Source organism: Dendroctonus ponderosae, unplaced genomic scaffold (genome assembly GCF_020466585.1).
Source record: "Dendroctonus ponderosae isolate FM_Combo_2020 unplaced genomic scaffold, Dpon_F_20191213v2 Dpon_F_20191213_3, whole genome shotgun sequence".
In the NCBI taxonomy this organism is placed as follows: domain Eukaryota; kingdom Metazoa; phylum Arthropoda; class Insecta; order Coleoptera; family Curculionidae; genus Dendroctonus; species Dendroctonus ponderosae.
Window position 1 is genome coordinate 8796418 of NW_026018508.1, and position 19408 is coordinate 8815825.

A 19408-nucleotide genomic window follows, 5' to 3' on the forward strand; every position below is an offset into this window, starting at 1 on the left:
AATASTGAGTTGTTGGTGGTAAKAAATTCAAATTTAATCTTCAAGGCATGTGCTATGGGGCGCTATGCACTCTATGCTGTTTGGTTATTTTTAGTCAACACTTTTAAATMGAAATKTCCTTCTATAACTGAGTGAAAGTTTCCTTGATCTCAAATTTGATTGTTTCGCCAAGTCGTAAGCGTTTAGAGCTAATTCGTGTATTTTCTGCTACTCACACTAAGATTCGACATAAGATTTTGGACGACCCGCTCTATTCTTGAGAATATGTTCACTGATTTCACGCAATCGCATTAATAACCRCTAACAATTTTCATTGTGTGGTTGCATGCGGTACGAATATAATTCAAAATATGTACTTTCTTCTCAATTGCATGGGGCATAAAGACAAAATACCGCGTAACAAATCAAAATTTATAAATTCGTTGTGGCACTATCTTCCTTGGTTGTGCGTACAGCAGCTCTTTAGTTAGAACCGGGTATGGATTCTATAATTATGGCTATAAGAAATTAGAGAAAGATAGATAGACAATAAATTAGACGTGAAATTTAGACGCTACTTGCTTTTTTTATAGAACGATAAAATACTGAGGGAGTACAAGAAACTCAATAATCGAAAGTCATTAATGTCTTGGGATTGGAGAATAAAAATACAATAACTCTGAAACTTATTTCTATATACAAGGTACCAGGAAATGGTGCGACCAACACTTCACGCGGTAATTCTAGAACAAAAATTAGCGGGACGAGTTATAGGAACTTGTTACTAAAATGATCATACGATTTACCAGTGGCCTTCAGATAACGCCACTCCGAAGACAGAAAATGGAAATAAACCGATCATGGTTTGGCAAATGTTATAACGCCTAGTGCTTACTTCGTAAAATTTGACATTTTTAAGGATGGGTCAAACCTATGTCCCATGCATCCGTTTATACGAAAGTGTTTCTATTGGTTGGAGATCTGTCAGTTCGTACGACGTCGTACGAACGGACTCTCCTTTGTTAATAATCGCCCTGTATATTCAACATTATATATAAACAAACCGACCAAAATTACATTAAGGGCTTCTTCGACTACTTATAAAACCCAAATTTCATGGTTCCAGAGCTATTAATTCCACTTTAAGATTTATGTCTGTATTCGAATAATAATGTAATTATTCTTACCTTTCTTGTTTGGCAATATTCCCTATCTACTACTTCTCCCAGGCAGTACAATTTATTTGGTTTACCTTCCGTGACTAATAACCCAAGCTTTTCTAAACAATCTGAATGGGGAAAATATGTATGTTTAGACTCCTGAAACAAACGGCATTATTAATTTCATGTTTACTTTTTCGATTAGATAACCTTACCTGCAATATTTTAAAGTTTTCATGTACTGGATCCCACAGCAATAATACGACATCTCCTATTTTGCAACTATCAATACTTAACCGATGTGGACGAGTTGATGTTTCACTTCTGCTCATATCTGGTATTGCTGGAAAAGCTTCTAAGGGGCTTGTAGCTGCATCCATTTTTCCTAATTAATACGAAATATGTAGACATTATATCTGGGAGAAATCACAAAACTGACTACATACACATTGTTAATTTGTATTATTGTCGATATATTTTATTGAAATAAACTCAATCCGTAACTCAGATTGAATTACTTACAGATACGGATTACTAGTTCGGAATCAATTCTGTTAAGAGCACATGAGGTGTTAAATTGCCCATTATATTTTCACGATTTCGAAGATGTTTTTTCTACTATTCAAACAGTTACAAAAACCGCACTAAAATAATCTTCATTGCAAATTTCCGACTCACTACTGTTCCAAAGTGTCAGGTTTTCCACGAAATACCAGGATTGTACAAAAGACCATCCAAATATCCTAGCGAACGAACTGCTCAGCAACATGACCAGACTGCAGAGTTTCAAACTTCCAGGGTTGCAACTCTCAAGTTCAAGAGAACGATCACATCGCTGATGTGAGTATTTTAATGAATACTTAGTCGCTTGAGAGCCCCGCCTACTTCTTGCATGAGAACGCCGTTCCCCGGTTTCGAAAATTCGGAGCCAGACCGTTTCCACCCGTTTTTCCTATTACAATTTTTGTGTGTGTGTCGTCCCATACTTTTAAGCCCTATTATATATACCTATACTAATTATACCTTTACTAATTGTTAACTCATGAACAGACAAAAATCGTATAATGGTGAACAGAGTGGATAATAGCTATTATCAAGAATTTGACATGAAAAACACTGGATGGACTCGGTCACATCAAACATCTAGAGTTCAATTGGCATTGTACATGGAAGCTTGCTTTCATTCACGTCTACGATGGCAGTTGTGTTACTAATAGCGAATCTTTTGGTGCCGACTTTATCAATCGGTTCATTTGATATCAACTTTCAACCGACCCAATGGAAATATCAAAAACGAATTTAAATAAGGACTTTTCAAAATACCTTCATACACAGCCACAGATGTTGTCATCAACGCACTTTTCTCGCCAGTGAAACTAGCGAGCTGATCTTTGAGCTGCTGATTGTCTCTTTTTAGCAACTCGATTTCCTCAGATTCAGAATTACTGCGTCTTTCAAATGGAGGCTGCGAAGCTCCAAGTTCTGAAAAGTGCGGTTGCCCCAAAGTACTATCGACATCCGACCTGTAAATAAATAATTAAATTTCCATATTGGCAGCATTATTATTCAATGGATACCCTTAACTTCATTTAGCTTATAGTAGTGAGAGCTACGTACCAATGCCTGGCATGGTAGAAGTTTGGGATATAGAAAGACATTTTCTTTATAATAAATAAATCACGTTGAACTCGATAATAATCGGTGACTAAAATAATCCAAGGTTACTTCTGTCTACGTTTCTTTGCGCTTCAGATTTAAAGGGATAAAACTTAGCAAATAAGTAGCAAATAATCCATATATTTCTTCTATTGCCCAAGCAGTTAATTCTCGCTCTCTTCGAAAAAAAGTGTACGGAATCAGAAATACAGGGTATCAATTTTTTTAATGGTCTTTCTCAAACAGGCGATGAACCACTAACAGTTTTTTTGTCTATTTTACTTTGGCTTGTCTAAATCGAACACTACTTCTAGGTACTACTACTCATAATGTTGGCTAATTAGCAAGCATTTTAATATAACTACAGCACTAGAAAATAGTTTTGAACAAACCCTTGAATGTTGATACAAACGATTGGTTTCTTTAATAAAAAATTTGTTTGCTTGCTTATTTAGTTTTAATCAAATGCAAACAACAAAAATAACATAATAAAAAATATAATTTAAGTAAAACATCCCAACTTACCGCTCACTGTCATTTATTGTAATAGAAGCCTGCTCAATTCTATCCACAATTGCACTATCCTGTTCCAATTGCTTTTCGATATCACTTAAAATCACTTCATCAGGCAGTTTACATGTTGCATCTAGGCCTAATGAAACTGTTTGATTGCAACCGGTTGCAGTCTCTGAGCATTCTGCACCTTTTTCGAGCGAAGGGTAATTCGCTTTTTCAGGTATGGCATTGACCGGTTTTACTTTAACCAAAAAAAACTTGGTCCCTTTAGGAATGTTTAAGCGGTTTGTCTCCTGGAACATCAATTTGAGTGTGAAGTTAAAGGAAAATTTGAAATTTTACATTCAGAATTCAAATAAAGTGGTTATTACAAAATATGTTAATAATTGGAATATTAAGCATAGCTTTTTATATAAATTCTATACTTCTCAGGACTTTATTGCGCAACTCTGTCAACTCTTTAATGCTGAATGAAATAACGAAATTAACAACATTGAAATTGTGTTTTTGTGGCATTTTTATCATCAGCAGAAAATAATACTACTAACGTGTCTTTAAGCGTTAACTACCGGGCTGCAAACCTTTCGAAAAACAATAAATAATGGATTACAAAGAGATTGAATGCCGATGTCTCCATCCATAAAAATATTTCCAGTTCATACAATATTGGCATTAGGCCAATAGAACAATTTCAAATATCTCCATAAAAACACTATACTTGCAGCTGAAGAACTCATAAAAATTAAAGGTTCTATTGCATGTAATTCGTGCGCAATACAAAATGACTTACAAAAATGTATAGTTTGAACCAATAATTGCATGCAATTCGACAGTAGACCGGGCGTTATTTTTTTTTTCTTCGGGGATTTTCTTTCGCCCGAGATGAAAATTTTCAATGTAAGCTCTAGAAACTCGCGCAAAAAGGAATTGGAATATTTGCTGCTCATGCACTGAAATGCTTGTATAATTATAAACTTATTGACGAAAGATATCCGACTCTGCGACAAATTCCAATTATGACACCGGAAAGCTTTATTAGCATTTTTTGATGCTATTTTAAATGAATAAAAGCTTGTCCAGCTCAGCAGTCAAATGTGCCAAGCTCTAAAGATAAGATTAATTGAATTAATTTAAAATTAATCAAGTGTTTTTGACAAAAGATCCAACAAAATTGGAAAAATACAGAGAATATGCTCTGGGTTAGAAATAGTTTAAAATCTCAGTGCGAATGATGCAGCTGAGAGAGGAGTAAAGTTGATAACTGAGTTCAGCAAGGTTTTTGACGGTTGTTGCTTATAACTTTGTTTATCACCACACAGACGAAAAATAAACGTACCACTGGATTCAGCAGCATGGAAAAATATACAATTTGAAACAAAATTTACCGATTACGGTCGCTCTCGCCCAATTTATTGTATTTTTTCACTCATTTTTTTAGTTTTCCAAGTATTTTTGCTTATTTAATTTTTTGACGATGTCAAAACTGATGGTTCCATTCGATCCAGCAGCTGAAAATATGTGAGAAAAAATAGCCTCAATAGTGAAAATCCGAAATTTAACCCGGTTTTTATAAGGATAAACAAATTAACACGTTTTTTCAATTTAAAATCATTGGAAAACTTGACGTGCTGTGAGGCATGTAATGAATCGATTTCAAAAATCCAATTCGGTTTTGCTTTAGAGTTTCTAGAGCCTATAAAAAGATTTGCATCCAGTGGTTACTAGTGGCATGGACAAAAACCTGTATTTACTTTTACCACATAAGTTGCTCTATATTCTAAATGTTTATTTCACTTTTTTATTATTCAATTTGATGATGCTTAATACATTTTCGCAAAATTCAAACTTTCAAGATATGGTGACTTACCTTCAAAGTTTCACATAACTCTTTATCAATAACCTGGCCAATGCAACGTGTCTTGTTTGGTTGACCTTTAACTATATTCAATCCAAGATTTGCTAATGAATCAAAATGTAAAAAATACAACTGTTTTGAATGCTAAAAATAATAAAGCCTGTTGAAGTTGATTTCTAGGTGTTACCATATAAACTTCATACCTGATAAATTGTATAGTTCTTATACACTTCGTCCCAGCATACTAAGACAAGCGCTCCAATCTTAAAACCGTTAAAATTCAAATCATCAGCTTGACCAGTACCAATTTCGCTTTTAGTAAGACCAGCGAATGTACTTTCCAGTTTCTTTTCTGCTTAAACATGTAGTATGAAGGAAGGTCTTACGTTTTAATGTTTTAGTAGAGTAATGTAGATTATATTTCTATGGATATGTAGTTATAAAAAAAAATTGCATTGTAAAGCAAGTTACGTATTGAAATTTTACATCAATAAGGGAATAGATGTAAAATTATTATCTGTTAGTTTGGGATAATTAAAGATTTTTTTAATTAACTAAAATTATGGGAAACTTATTTTTTAAATTAGTAGTATCCTGGATACAAAAAAAGTTGTAAAAGTAATCAAAGTAATACGTAATGACTTCGAAAATAACTAATTGTGCAATAATAACGATAAAGTTCGCTTTATGCTTAAAATTTCATTGTACCGGATGAGCAACCAAGAGAGGTCGTCGGCTATAATTCACAAGCTAATAATAGTACAGGGAAAAAATTGTTAACAAAGTGACCAAGAAAAAATGTATACAATTTTTGCCCATATGTACCTTAATACTTTTTCATTTATAATTAAATTCTGAAACGGATTTTACAGTAGTTGCTATAATTTAATAGAAATATTTGACTGGTTCTTTTAAAATAAGCCAGTCTGTATGTTTTCGATATCTGTTCAATAGATATGTAAAAATAATTGATGAATTATGGAGGCAATGCAAGCGACAATTTTTAACAGATTTTAAAGATTTTTTTAGAGCACGTTGAAATAGTATTGTACTTCTCAAAAAATGTCTCGTTTTTGTGTTTGACACATTCTCGTGTCTAGTCAAAGGAAGAAACCGAGCAGATTATTTATTGCTCGATAAAAAGGTTGTTATCTCCGGATTGACTAAATCACACATTTTACCATGTTCCTGAAATATTTAATGAAATTCGAGGCAATGTAGGGTCGCATTCACTTAACTTTTACTTAACGTTGGAGCAAGCTATGAAAACTAACAAATATTTATATAAACTGACGCTGGTATTCGTTATTTATTAGACGGGTTTGGGAGACCAATTTCAGCTTAAACGATGAGTGGTTCAAACTTTTTGAGAAAAAAGCGAGAAATATTTTTTCGATGCCCCCATTTCCAAAGTTTTTTAGTTTTATTAATATACCTTCTAAGCTCCAGATAATTAAGAAACACTCGAAAAATAGTATCGTTCTTAAATAAATAATTTATGTTATTTGGATTTTGTAGCATCCTTCAATAACTAATGTGGGGACGAATTACATCACTTGCTTGAGGATTGGACCGCAAACTTTATCATATACTCGTTAGAGAGGTATTACTTTCATTACTTCATGGTAAATAAATAGTTACCGTTATCCACAAATGTTGAAAATGTCATTGCTCCATGATCAATATCAGCTCTTGACAACGCGCCTTCAATGCGACCTTCACTTTTTTCAAATTCTTGACCCAAACCGGTTTCAGAGTTACTTTCACGATCAGTTAGTTGATCAATTATTGTTTGGTATTTTATAATCTTTAGGTTGAGATCGGTTTCTCGTCGTGTTAGCGCATCAATTTGTAAATCTTTATCATGACTTATACGTCGTGTAATCTCTCGGGACAATACTTTACACCTATGAAGACATTTAAAATGGCAATAGCACAAAGAAATCTGAGTTTTTTAGTAAATACATACCTTTCCTGCACTTTATCTTCTAAAATAAGTTCCCAGCGCGCTCTTTCTTCAGCAACAGCCTGGGCTTTATCTAACTCGAAATTTTCAGTCATTTGTAAAAATAATGTCGAATCTAATGCAAAATCGGAGCTTCTCTCCTTCTCTAAAGATGTTAATGAAGGACTTTTCTCCATAGTAATCATCTTGAACCTTTCAAATCAAAAATTATATTATTACTTGACTTACTAGAAACAGTAGAAATAAACAAGTCAAAATATTATATATAAGTTAGTATTAAAATTGTTATACAGGGAAATTAAAATGGCGTTATTCCTCTGGGTGTTCCGAACCAAAAAAAAAATAATTAAAAAAAAAAACTAACCCAAACTAAATGCCCGAGAGCTTGTATGGATTTTTGAAATTCTGATCAGGTGCTGTTTAACTTGCATTTTAAATTGGTACTGGATGGGCCCACCGAAATAAAAAGTTTAGTTAAAATATGTATTCTTACCTAGACTTAATATTATCTAACTCAGTACGATGGTCCAATTCTTTTTGTTGTAACTGCTTAGTAAGTGTCTCGATTTTCGATGCTGTCTCCGTATTTTGTTTATCCAATAGTGCCTCTAATGACTTTACTTTAACACTGGTTAGCTTTAAATCGTTTTCCAGTTTCTGTGTTCAATAAAGACACAAACATTATTTTGCATGCAACGTAATTTTAATACATGTTTTGTAGCATTGAGACATAGTGCCATAACACTTTCGTCACATTTCACATCTGTAATATATCTGAATAACTTCTACTACCAACTCTCCAAAAACCTCTATCTAAGCAGTTAATGTGTTTATGTAATTTATCTCAAATTTGGCGTGAAAGTTTATGTGCACACACACATAGGATGTATGAAAAACGAGCTAAAACAATTAAAGGCTTTCGTTATCAGCAGAGCCGTCATGAGCTGTTGAAATGGGCAAGTACAGAATTCGACATGTGACAACCTCAGGTACACCCAGGACCTGTCTAGTTAGAGTCTATTAGCTCTCATCAGCTCGGTTTAGCCTGAAATTAGCGATTCCGAAACCTGCACTTTATAATGCCAATGTGTTCGCATCGGCGTGGAAACTACCTACTACCTATTTCAATTAACAAAGCAATTTTAAGAACCAAATTAAACAAAAAAATAATAATAAATCTGGATTCGCAAATCTGCTGTTTACTTTGAAAAAACTAAAACTTGTTTTTATTATTTAATAAATATAAGACCATTTACGAAAACTACTCGAAAATTTCCTGACTGGTATTTTCCTGTCACAGCACGCAATTTCATTAATGGGATTCAAATCACATATGATACAGAGTGTACTTTCCATATATCAACATTTAAAAAAAAGTGAAAACACCCTATTGTACTTTTGAATACTGTACTCGAAGCCAATTTTATTTTTCTTTAATTTGAAAGCTGTCAGGAGATATGTGAACAAAACTGATGTATGACAGATTTTTTAATGACTCTTAGTACTGTCAACATTAATCTGACAATAACATTAAATCGAAAAGTTGTAGAACAATGCATGCCAAAAAAATGATATTTCTACAAATTAACTGTCATTTTTGACATATGACACAAACTTGGCAAATGGCAATTTTTATATCCCAAAAGTTTTTAATCTGATTAATTATTTTGCCGTCCTTTCTTAGCTAATGTCTAATGTTAAAATTAAATAAAAGTAATAAACAAACACCATCATGGTGAAAGCAGATACTTACTCTATTGTCGCGATCTAATCTTTTAATCAGTTCTTCTTTTTCCATTAAATTGTACTGGTACTGGTCTTTTTGTTCAGAGCATTCCTGCCTCATGCATCTTACGATTTCTTGTTCATTTTTATCAACCTCTATCAGCAGCGTCTCCCAAGAACTACCCAAATCTCCATACTGCTGAGATAAAGACCGTGACTCAGTTTCAAACTGTACCTTAAAAGTGTTAAGGTCTGTGCGCAAATTTGCCGTTGCCAGTTTTGCAATTCCGCTCAAGTTAACCACAATGTTCTTGAGCTTTTCATGTTCTAATCTTGAAATTTGAAGATTTTCCTGAAAAAAAAGCACAGTTTTTTAGCAAAATAATTCATATTTCGATATGTTAAATATACATCTGTTTGCATGTATCATAAGAACGTGGTTACATCGAAACAATCTTTAACTTCTGATGACACGACTATTTTAAAAGTTCACGTATTTCAGATCCATTATATTATGGGATATAGAAAACTAATGAGTCAATGAAAATTTAATGCATACAAATACAAAAAAAACTCTACGCTACTATCAACCATACTAATAACAAAAAGTTCATTAGATACCAGAACCTTCGAATTAAAATTCGAAGAGGCAAATTCGACGATATTGTCTTGTTGTCTACTAGTCAAATAGTAACAAACATTTTTATTTTTCTGAAAGCGTCAAACAAAGTACTTCTTTGTTTGACGTCGAATTATTCAAACTTATGGGTAGAGGTATTCTTATGTAAAAATTAGTCAATTCATAAATTTGTAAGTTCTGTGGCAAAATGAGCTATCAGGTCTATTAAATGACGAAAACTATTTTTCAATATCAAATTCTTTTCGATTCGACGAGTGTATATTTTAGTACAGCAAAAAGAAATATATAATATTAGATACAATTTTTTGGAAACTTTAGAAAGTTCGATATTTACAATGTGGTTTTTTTTTTGTAAAATTTATCCTGAACTGAATTGAAATCACACGAAATATATCGAATACAATAACGATAGAATCATGCAAATAATTATCGTGCGGGTAAATCAATATGCAAAAAATGTCTAATTTTTAATTCTCTTACTAGCCTACTCTTTTCAAAATGGCTCTGAAAAGTCACATAAAATGCCAACCATAACATGAGAGAACGTTTCCAACGCCAATTCATAAACATAAAACAACAAACATAAATAATAATAAACATTTTCAATATAAAATATATATATATCTATAACTCTATGGACCAATTAACCGATAATATAAGAATAATTAAAAGTGTTAAATAAAACCTCTACCCTTTACAATAGGATAAAAATAACAAATAGTACGAAATAACTTCTCATTTACCGGAAAAGGTGGACCGGGAGGAGACGGTTTTAGCGAATGGTCGATTAGATACCACAACATGGTCAAACTACCACAAATCCAACAAAAAACATTTATGAAAATATTAAAATAATTTCACAATTGTTTTTGGGAAGGCAGGATTTTCATACAGGTATATGACATTTATTTACTTACTTCGGTGCAAAATCAAAAACTAAAGTATCAAATTTCAAAAGTTGAAGCTCGTAACTTATATTTAGAACAGCAAATAGCAAATTTAGAGCAGAACTAAATTAACCGTAAGTTAAAGCAGAGTTAAAATGGACGGAAAAGTTTTTGATTTTTGACCTTAAACTTATGGGCAACATACTCTGTTGAAATAGTCGTCATCTCATGATAGAGTTGTAACGTAACGGATGCAATGCATTTCAACGATAAAAAGCAAATATGGACAAACAACTAAAGTTAACTGTGCGGAACTAAGAAATAATAAGGAAATGTAGAAGAAAAATAAGTAAAACGACCGGGGCAAAAGAATCAAGCGACAGATACCTGAAGCATCGCGATAACAATATTCGCGGTATCCAACTGTCTGACGAATTCAGATCCTTGGCTGTTGCCGGTGCCGACACTAGAAGGCATGCTTTCATCGATATAGTATTCGTCAGTGGAGAAATCGGACTGCATACCGGTGTTAGGAGAACTTGTTTCTTGGAATAGAACATCCCTCGGACTCTGAGGTGAAACTGACTTTGAACGACTAAGCATCAAACCCGAGAGCGCGCCGCTCTGATGTTGAAAAAGTGTATTAGCCTTTGGGAATGTCGACAAACTGGTAGAATCCAAAAGATGTATGGAAGTACTAGTACTAGATAGTAGATTTGAATGGTCTCTACTTTTGGATTCATTATAGTGTGAGTTAAAACAACTGTCAGTGTTATTTGTAAAAACTTTTAAACTGGACATTTCGTCGATAGAGTCAAGAGAACTATTTTTCAAGTTAGTGAAGCTTTCATTCATGCTAATGCTCAGAGTTCGTGGCGTAGAGTCCGTTTCAAACGATTGAGTGGAGCGAAAGAATCGCGGGGTTTTTTTAGGAGGATATACTGGATTTCGTACCTGTAATGCAAGCAGTATTAGCGGAAATAAACTCATAACCAATTCATATTGATAATACACAATCAATAAGTTAAAAAGCACCCTTTCACAAAACCTACCTCTGTGATAGTTGAAACGTCGATTTTTTCAGTAACTTTGGATTCAGTCCCAGTGAATTCACCTTGAGGAAAACCAAGTTCCATAGGACTTTGACCCACTTTTTCAAATTCTTCTGTGTCCGTTTCGGACTCACAGCCCCTATTTTAACAGAAACCACATTCTGGTTATAAATGAAAATGAGCTAGTACGAAATATTTGTCAAGCAAAATGGTGTCTGTCTATTTTTTATATATTAATGATCCGGCTCTATTGTTTAAAATTTATTATTGGTTATCCCATATTAAATACTATTGAACGCTTATTGTCCAGGCCACAATGCTAAGTGGTAAATACATAAAATATTAGTTAGATATTAGTTAGCCAATGATATTACAGGTTACTTAAACAATTGTTTTGGCAGAAACTGCTCTTTATGCTTGTTCGTGGTTCCATAACGCGCAACATTGAAGCAATTATATAACAACGGTTATGTGAATACACATTTTGATATTTTAGTCACTGGAAAGCGTTAACAATGCAAAGTTTGTAAAACAGAAATGTTAGCCAAAAAGTCTAGTTAAAAAATGTAATAACACTTACTTGTCATCTTTAGGAACCGATACCCCAGGAGCGGAAACTAAACAAGATTCGCTGCTTGTTTTCAACATATTCTGATCTAATTGGCTAGCAAGTCCCACATCAGATACTGCTTGGATTAATTTATCTTCAATGCCCCGAAAAATATCATCTACCTATAAAATGAAGGAATATGTAACATTTGAGTAATAACCAAGTAATATAACTTTAAATACTGAAAAATATTGTATGACGGTCTGAACTGATTTTCAGGAAAAAACTCCAGTCGGTCAGTCAATTGCCAAGTTTCGGAAAATTCACTACTATCTTCGGAGCTAAAATATATAATAACATCAATTGTTACTGATATCTTCTCCTCGATATTGATTTTTTATTCGACTATCGACTGGAAAGTTTCTGATCAAAACAAGCATTCAGAATCATCAATGTTTCCTAACTTTCAAAGTTTTATAACAACTCGGCCATCCTAATTTTATTATTTATTAGCAACTTTTTTTATAGCTGATCATGTAATGTTTTCGAACAAACAATTTAGAAAAAAATGTTTAAAAAATCAAAGTAGTCAATCACTAGTAGAATAAGAAATTTTTAAAATGTTCACGACTGTCGTCAAAAAGTAACCATTTTATTTTCATATAAATAGTTAATTAATAAAACAATACCATAAATTAGATTTAACTGTTTTGAAACAGGGCAGATAGACCGATTAGGTCGACAGCCTTCTCTTACGAAATCAATTACCTTCTCTTTCCCAGAAACTTTTCCAGTAAAAAAATTTGCAACGTGACTCATGTCAGGAACAATCAAATTCTCTATAAAATCGGGAACTTGCTTCCGAAGTTTCTCAATATCTTCAGCGCTAACGTTGGGTAGCTGAGCGTCGAACATAGTGGGTGCCTCTGTAGCAAAAGTAGGCGGGATATCACTCATTCCAGGGAAAAGCGCAGAAAGAAAATGTCCATCAAATAAGGCATTAAAATCCTTTCTTCTCGTAACTTCTTCATTATAAATCGTAAGTTGTTGACAGGCAAGATCAGATGCCCACTAAAATCGTTGGATATCATGGCATTAAAAAACATAAATCCAGCATAATAATTGAAAGATAAATGTGCGGGCATGATAGACAGTTAATTCTGATCAGATCGATCAACTGGTTACTTTCGGCCAATTTCAATGCCTCTTTAAAAATATGTGGAAGTCTCCAAACTACATTTTAATTTAAAAAATTCGACGTAAAAAACACCTTTTTTTCAACTCAATATAACTAAATTGAAAAGTGACTAGAAGATTGAGCAGCAACTCTTATTGAATAGTTTCTATAGTTTGAAAACTTTAGAGAGTAATGGAGTTCTTCGTTACACATTGAGTGGTTAAAATTTTGACGACTTGCATATGTCGATTACTTACCAGCAAGAACAATTGTGAAAATAATCGTCGTCTGACCACTTCAACTAATGCATTCATATAGATTATTGGAGCAATATGAAGCTGCTGAAACACTTCTAAATGTTTTCGTAATCTTTGTAAATGCTCATGAAAATATACTAATAGATTATCCAACTCCCACAATTTTCCCTCTACTTGTTGAACCCAACTAGAAAAAAAAATACCATTACTTCCTTTCAGTACCTAAAAGAAAATACTGTTGAAAGATGAAAGAATCTAGGTGAACAGGGTGACCAAGATAAGGAAGCATTGCATGGGAATCTCCAAAACCGAAAGAGATACGAAGTCATTTTCGCATTTAAGCATTTTCGAAAATCAGGTATTTCTTGTAATTTTTAAAGATGTTTGGAAAAATATGATTTTTCGGACTTTTGTTTTTTTGGTAAACAAAAACTTTCTCATGGCACTTTTTCGAGCTCCACAAGACTGTGTCTATGAAAATTTATTACAACGTTCCGATTCTTTGAAACCATTATCAACTTTTGTTTTTCATATGGACCGAAAAAAAGTACATAACGATGTATAACAGTATTATTTGTTACTGCTCTTCTTCTTCTTCAAGTGCCATACTCTCACCCGAGAGCGTAGGCGACCTCTCGCGCATACTTGTGGATCGCATCTTCCTCAATTATACGGATCTTACCAGACAAGGGTATCCGTAATCCGAACGGTACTAGTTGAGAGGTTTTTCTAGGCAGAGGCGTGGTAGTGGTCACAGTATAGCTGCGCGAAAAATCTTCACGGCCTGGCCGAGGATCGATCCCGGGATCTTAGACATGGGAAGCGGATGTGTTCACTACCACACCACTTTGAGCACTTACGGTACTCGATTCAAAAAAATATTTTTTTATATATATATTATGTCTTTGGGACAACTTAATCCTTTCTGAAGTCGTATTTTCTTCAAATATCCACGTCTTTCGTGAGATTTTAGGAGAAGAAATGAATGGCGCTGAATTAAAACTAATGTTTTCCACTTACCCAATTCTGAAGCATAAGCTTTTACTCAATTCAAATTTAGCTTTGATTATGCGATTTCTATCTTCCATTAGTTTCTCGTGAGTTTCTAGTATTAAAGTCAATTGATGCATATGACTAACAGACAACTCAGGAAGTATTGAATTGTCCTTAATATTAGTAACACTCTGTTTATGCTACAAATGTAAAAAAAATACGTAAAAACAGGAAAAAGAGCGCAGCTAAATTGTTTAATGCGAAAATTCAACAGCATACTTGTAAAAAACTTTGCGCCATCGTAGTCTGACATTCAACGTAAGCCTTTACTTTTCTGACCAGATCATCCAAATCGCACAGTCGCTTCTCCAGTCCTTCGATTTCTTTCCTTTCTGTTGTCTCAGCATTAAGCAAAGCCTCATCAATATTTTTTGTTAAAGAAGGCATAATTTCCTGTTCGAACTAGAAATTAATTTCAATTCAACATAGTTTAGAGGTAATTTTAATAATGCGAATATGAAATTCACCATCTAAGGACGGAGCTACAAAAAGTACCTTGCTCAGACTGGATTTGCAAAGTTCGTATAATTCGTCCAGCGAATTTTTATTGTCAGATGATATCCAGTCATATAAAGTAATTTCCTTGTCGGATTCTGATTCTGATACATTACTAGCTATTTCAGACTTTGACTCTTCCATTGTGTTGTTTCCCGATTCCAGTAACGTCGCAACTACTGGTATTTTTTGGAGAATTCTCTTGTCAGCTTCAAAGCTGGAAACAATTATCTATATGATATAAGTAAGTTTTCAGTTGAATTTTGTACAAGTGATCCAATTCTGTGCCTCAAACGGAACATAATCTCCTAAAAGCAACCAAGAATCGATCTCTTGATTTGGAAGAGTTGTGGCTGGAGTTGGAAGAGTTTATCTAAATATTTTAAAAAATAGGTATTTTCTTACTGCTTTTAATCTGTATATAGTTAATAACTGCTGTTGCTATAAAATGTATTATTTATTAAAATATTGCAAGGCAGGAATGATTGCAATTATCGAATAAATTCATTCATTGAATAGGGCGCGCTTCTAGGCTTCTAGTGCAGCGTTGGAAAGTTACAAATTACAAACTTAGATTATTTGGGTAAAATGCAGGTTTCTAGTTAGTATGAACTAATTTAGCGACTTAAAATAAATCTTTCAAATTGGAGAGCTCGGCAACTTACAAAGAATTGTAGTACCATCAGCTTACCTTACGAGAAAGTCATCGTAGGTAGCACGGTCCGCTCTAAATTCTCGGTACATTCTTTGGAATAACTCCCATCGTTTCCGAAACTCCATTCCAATGTCTTCTAGATTAGCTATAACAGCAAACCACCCTGAAATAACAATAATAAATAAATAATATTGATGAGAGACCTATAGCGGCAACATGGCAAAGAAGCGAGCAAGCGCAAACCGTCGGTACTCCGAATGATGGTTAAGAAAATATCTGCGTTGCGCCGTTAAACGCTAGGTGTTATAACACATTGACACAGAGAGCGGTATCAACATGAAAGTGTCACACAACACCGAGTTATCCGTTCCTAATTTGCAGTGGCTCATTAGAAATATTAGTTTAGTTCTCGAAGTAGTGTTATAAAATATTTGGCATTGTTTTTTTAGACAAGCACACATGAAATAGTTTACCCAAATATAAAGTTGACATGAAAGACATGTGAAACTAACATGTTTCTAAACAAATCTCTGTTTAGGAGCGTGGTTTCAGTGATTTGTCATTAAAAACTCATAGAATCGTAAATTTGCCGAACTGAAATGTTGCCTAATTTTAAGCATGTTTTGCAATATTTTATTTGTACTGTTTAGCTCTAGTTTATATATACTAACACTCTGTATACGAAATATTTAGTAATTTGAGTTAGAAAACACATAAATGTTCGGATATTTTACAATGCATGTTAAGCAGCAATCTAGACAAATCAAGGAAATGCGTTACGGAAACCCATTGTAAAAGCAGCCAAATTTTTCGCACTTCCCCTTCATCTGGAACTTTAAAAAGTTCCATCTGTCTCGAGTAGTAGATGAAGAAGGGTGTATGTTCTAGCAACATTTGCGCATAAATATTTCCTTTTTAATATCATACTGCGTAGATTCAAACATTAATATTTGTCAACAAAAAACTGTTATATATAATAACAAAATATATCTGTTCGTTTTTAAATTGTGTACAATGCATGTGAAAACTCGTAAACGCTCATTGGAAATCAGAGATATAAATTAAACTATATTATCGCAAAAACTCTCCAGAGTAATATGTACATAAATATTAGGCATGGGGAATCAGGCAACTCAGTGAGTTTTCAGGAGTTGGCGCAGTAGTTGGAGGAAAATAAAGCTCTGACAAAGTTGTAAAACGTTACTCATAAAAAATATGGTAACTTTTTTTGGTGATAAAATTCAGGTCGCCGCTCTCGAAAAGCTTTAATCCGTCCCTCAATGCTAAGCGTAATTCAAAGTGCAGCGCAGTGAGATGCGATGAGTTATAACTCATTAGCGCACAGAGCGGCAGACACTCAAAAGCACAACTCGACACAGTATTACCCATGCCTAATAAATATATGACAAACTTTACTGACTCACACATATACTCACAGTATACATTAGCGCAAAAATATACATACCCTGTTGTTGTAAATGTTGCTCATGAACCAAGTTTTCGCAAAACTCCAATTGATCCTTGGCTGCAGACGCGAAATCTTGAGATACCAAGGTGCGTGTTTTCACCGTGTTAACAGAAATCGGCAAGCATCGGGCATCTATCAGCCGCTTTCTTAATTCTTAAAATGAAAAATAACATAATAAACATTTTATTAATAAGCAAACTAATTTAAAGCAGATTATTGCCAATAATCTAATACAAGGTGTCAAAAACCCAACAAGCTTTGAATGTTTAAGGGTAACTGACCAATATGAAAAAGTTAATACGAATAAGCTACCATCAGGTGCTAGCATATCATACCTGTTACCTGGTAAAATACTGCAAAAAGCAATTTAATGTAATTATACTGCTTTTTGCAGTATACACAGTAAATAATATTTAACCGGAGCCATTCTCTAATTTTAGTTTAGAGAGTTTTATAGGTTTGAAGAGAAACATGTTCTGGGACAAAACCAGTTCAAGTCAACAGTTAGAAAAAAGTCCTTCTAATAATTGAGATTATATTTTACAAATATTATGACAACTGGTCAACAACAGCTACTGTTCAAAGATCAATAAAAAATTATTTTGAAAACAAGTTAAGAAAAATAACCTATTCAGTTATTACAAGATTATTATGAATTATTGTTATGAAATATTGTTAATACCTTCATGACAATCATATAGCTTTGGTATAATAATTAAAAAATTACCATTCTGGTATTTCTATTTTCGAAAAGTTTCCGAGATTATTGACCTCAAGTAAACGACAAAAGCACAAAAAAAATTAGTTACTTGTTCCCGAGTTACTCTTGTCTGTAGCGATTCAGCAGAAACTGGTTGTCTCAGAAAAGCCTGTTTAACTTAAATTCATGTTGCATAGATTTAAATTCTAGCTCAATCACAATGCGTTTTTCCAGTGCGTTATTGCCAGCTAAGACTTACCTTCATCATCTAACTGAAGATATTTTCCACTATCTAGTTGTGACACGTCAAAATTTGTTGAGAACAAGTAAATAGGATTGGTATCAGTGCCAGCCATATATGAGCATAGATTCTTACTTGAATCTAAAGGCTCTCCACCACTTATCAAAAGTACTTGTCGTTCTATGGGAATATGGCATTTTTCGAAAATTTTTCTCTTGAGATCTGCCACACTAAAACCCCAGAATTAAACAAATTAACATAAAAGTACATTTTGTTTTAGCCGTAACGAAGAATATACAATGTGCCCCATTGAAAGTTTGCACCCGACATTCCTTAAACTATCATCTAAAATCCTGAAAATTGTAGGAGCACGTCGATCTCTCAATAATTAATTTTAGTTTAACAGAAGTCGTATGGTGCTATAATGAGAGCGTCATCTGATTTGAAATATTTTTGCTACTGTTGGATAATCTGGTTTAATTTATTGGTTTGATAAGGGAACTTTGTTTTCCTTGCATTGGATAGGCAAGTGCACTGTCGTGAGCAAATGGATGTTGATTTGTCTATTCGTGTTTGGTCACACATATAATGGCTGTATATGTCGTGATACTACAATAAGCCGTTGCTTGGCTAAAAACAATATCGAGGAAGTATTTTGGTGTTGTCCAGTCTGTATAACTTCTTTAGCTGCCGACTGTGCCATAGATTTCAAAGGCATTTATTGTTTATAAATAAATTTACTTAATAAACTGAAAATATCAAAATTGCCGTCCGGTTTGTAATCTAACATCAAATGTTAGAAAAGAGAAGTATTCTGAATAATTATAAAGTTATACTGAAGACAAATTTGCAACAATGGTTTAGTCACTATTAAATTCTCAAAAACGAAGGCGAGGATAATTTCTTTTAGATATTTAGTACAATGCTTTTCCAAATGTAACCCTATTTTCACCTTTAAGTGTCTGTCTGATAAACTATTAACCGCAGAGCCAATAAAACTTCTATCAAAATTATCCTTATTTGAAAGAGAGCGAACTGCGATTCATATATCCCATAAAAAAATAATGTTGATATGCCACGGATTTTTGAAAACACCGTGCATACCAAAAATAATTTTAACGGTCAGCCACTATTTCTGCCAATATCGCATAAAAAGTTATCTCAAAATTACACTCCAGTTAGCTGTAATCTTTAAACAAAAAATAGTTTTGTTTCCATTTTTAGGAACATTCTTTCTTTCTTCTTTAGGAACAACAACTTATTTGCATATCAATTTTTGATTTCAAGAATTTTCGTTTCTATACTTTTCTGTGGAAAATAAAGCTGTAATCTGCAGTTAATTTATGCATGCATCAATTTAAATATTCTTAAAAAAC

General features: G+C 33.4%; 1 protein-coding gene across 8 annotated transcripts in view; it reads right to left on the reverse strand.

Moving 5' to 3' along the window:
• LOC109545709 (RB1-inducible coiled-coil protein 1) overlaps positions 1 to 19408 on the reverse strand; it is a 43808-nt gene that overhangs the window by 14377 nt on the left and 10023 nt on the right. For 6 of the 8 annotated variants that reach the window (XM_048665213.1, XM_048665216.1, XM_048665212.1 and 3 more), the window contains exons 3-23: positions 18051 to 18262; positions 17089 to 17244; positions 15660 to 15786; positions 14969 to 15185; positions 14693 to 14875; positions 14441 to 14613; positions 13421 to 13607; positions 12755 to 13057; positions 12017 to 12168; positions 11437 to 11575; positions 10772 to 11338; positions 8886 to 9209; positions 7626 to 7789; positions 7136 to 7324; positions 6808 to 7073; positions 5370 to 5518; positions 5179 to 5310; positions 3321 to 3604; positions 2463 to 2662; positions 1355 to 1524; positions 1167 to 1298 (exon numbers count right to left, since the gene is read on the reverse strand). In XM_048665213.1, the coding sequence (XP_048521170.1) occupies positions 1167 to 1298; positions 1355 to 1524; positions 2463 to 2662; positions 3321 to 3604; positions 5179 to 5310; positions 5370 to 5518; positions 6808 to 7073; positions 7136 to 7324; positions 7626 to 7789; positions 8886 to 9209; positions 10772 to 11338; positions 11437 to 11575; positions 12017 to 12168; positions 12755 to 13057; positions 13421 to 13607; positions 14441 to 14613; positions 14693 to 14875; positions 14969 to 15185; positions 15660 to 15786; positions 17089 to 17244; positions 18051 to 18262 (4426 nt within the window). Of the gene's footprint in view, positions 1 to 1166; positions 1299 to 1354; positions 1525 to 2462; positions 2663 to 3320; positions 3605 to 5178; positions 5311 to 5369; positions 5519 to 6807; positions 7074 to 7135; positions 7325 to 7625; positions 7790 to 8885; positions 9210 to 10771; positions 11339 to 11436; positions 11576 to 12016; positions 12169 to 12754; positions 13058 to 13420; positions 13608 to 14440; positions 14614 to 14692; positions 14876 to 14968; positions 15186 to 15237; positions 15326 to 15659; positions 15787 to 17088; positions 17245 to 18050; positions 18263 to 19408 lie in introns of those variants that run through there. The other 2 variants (XM_019916542.2, XM_048665217.1) reach the window with 2 other exon arrangements.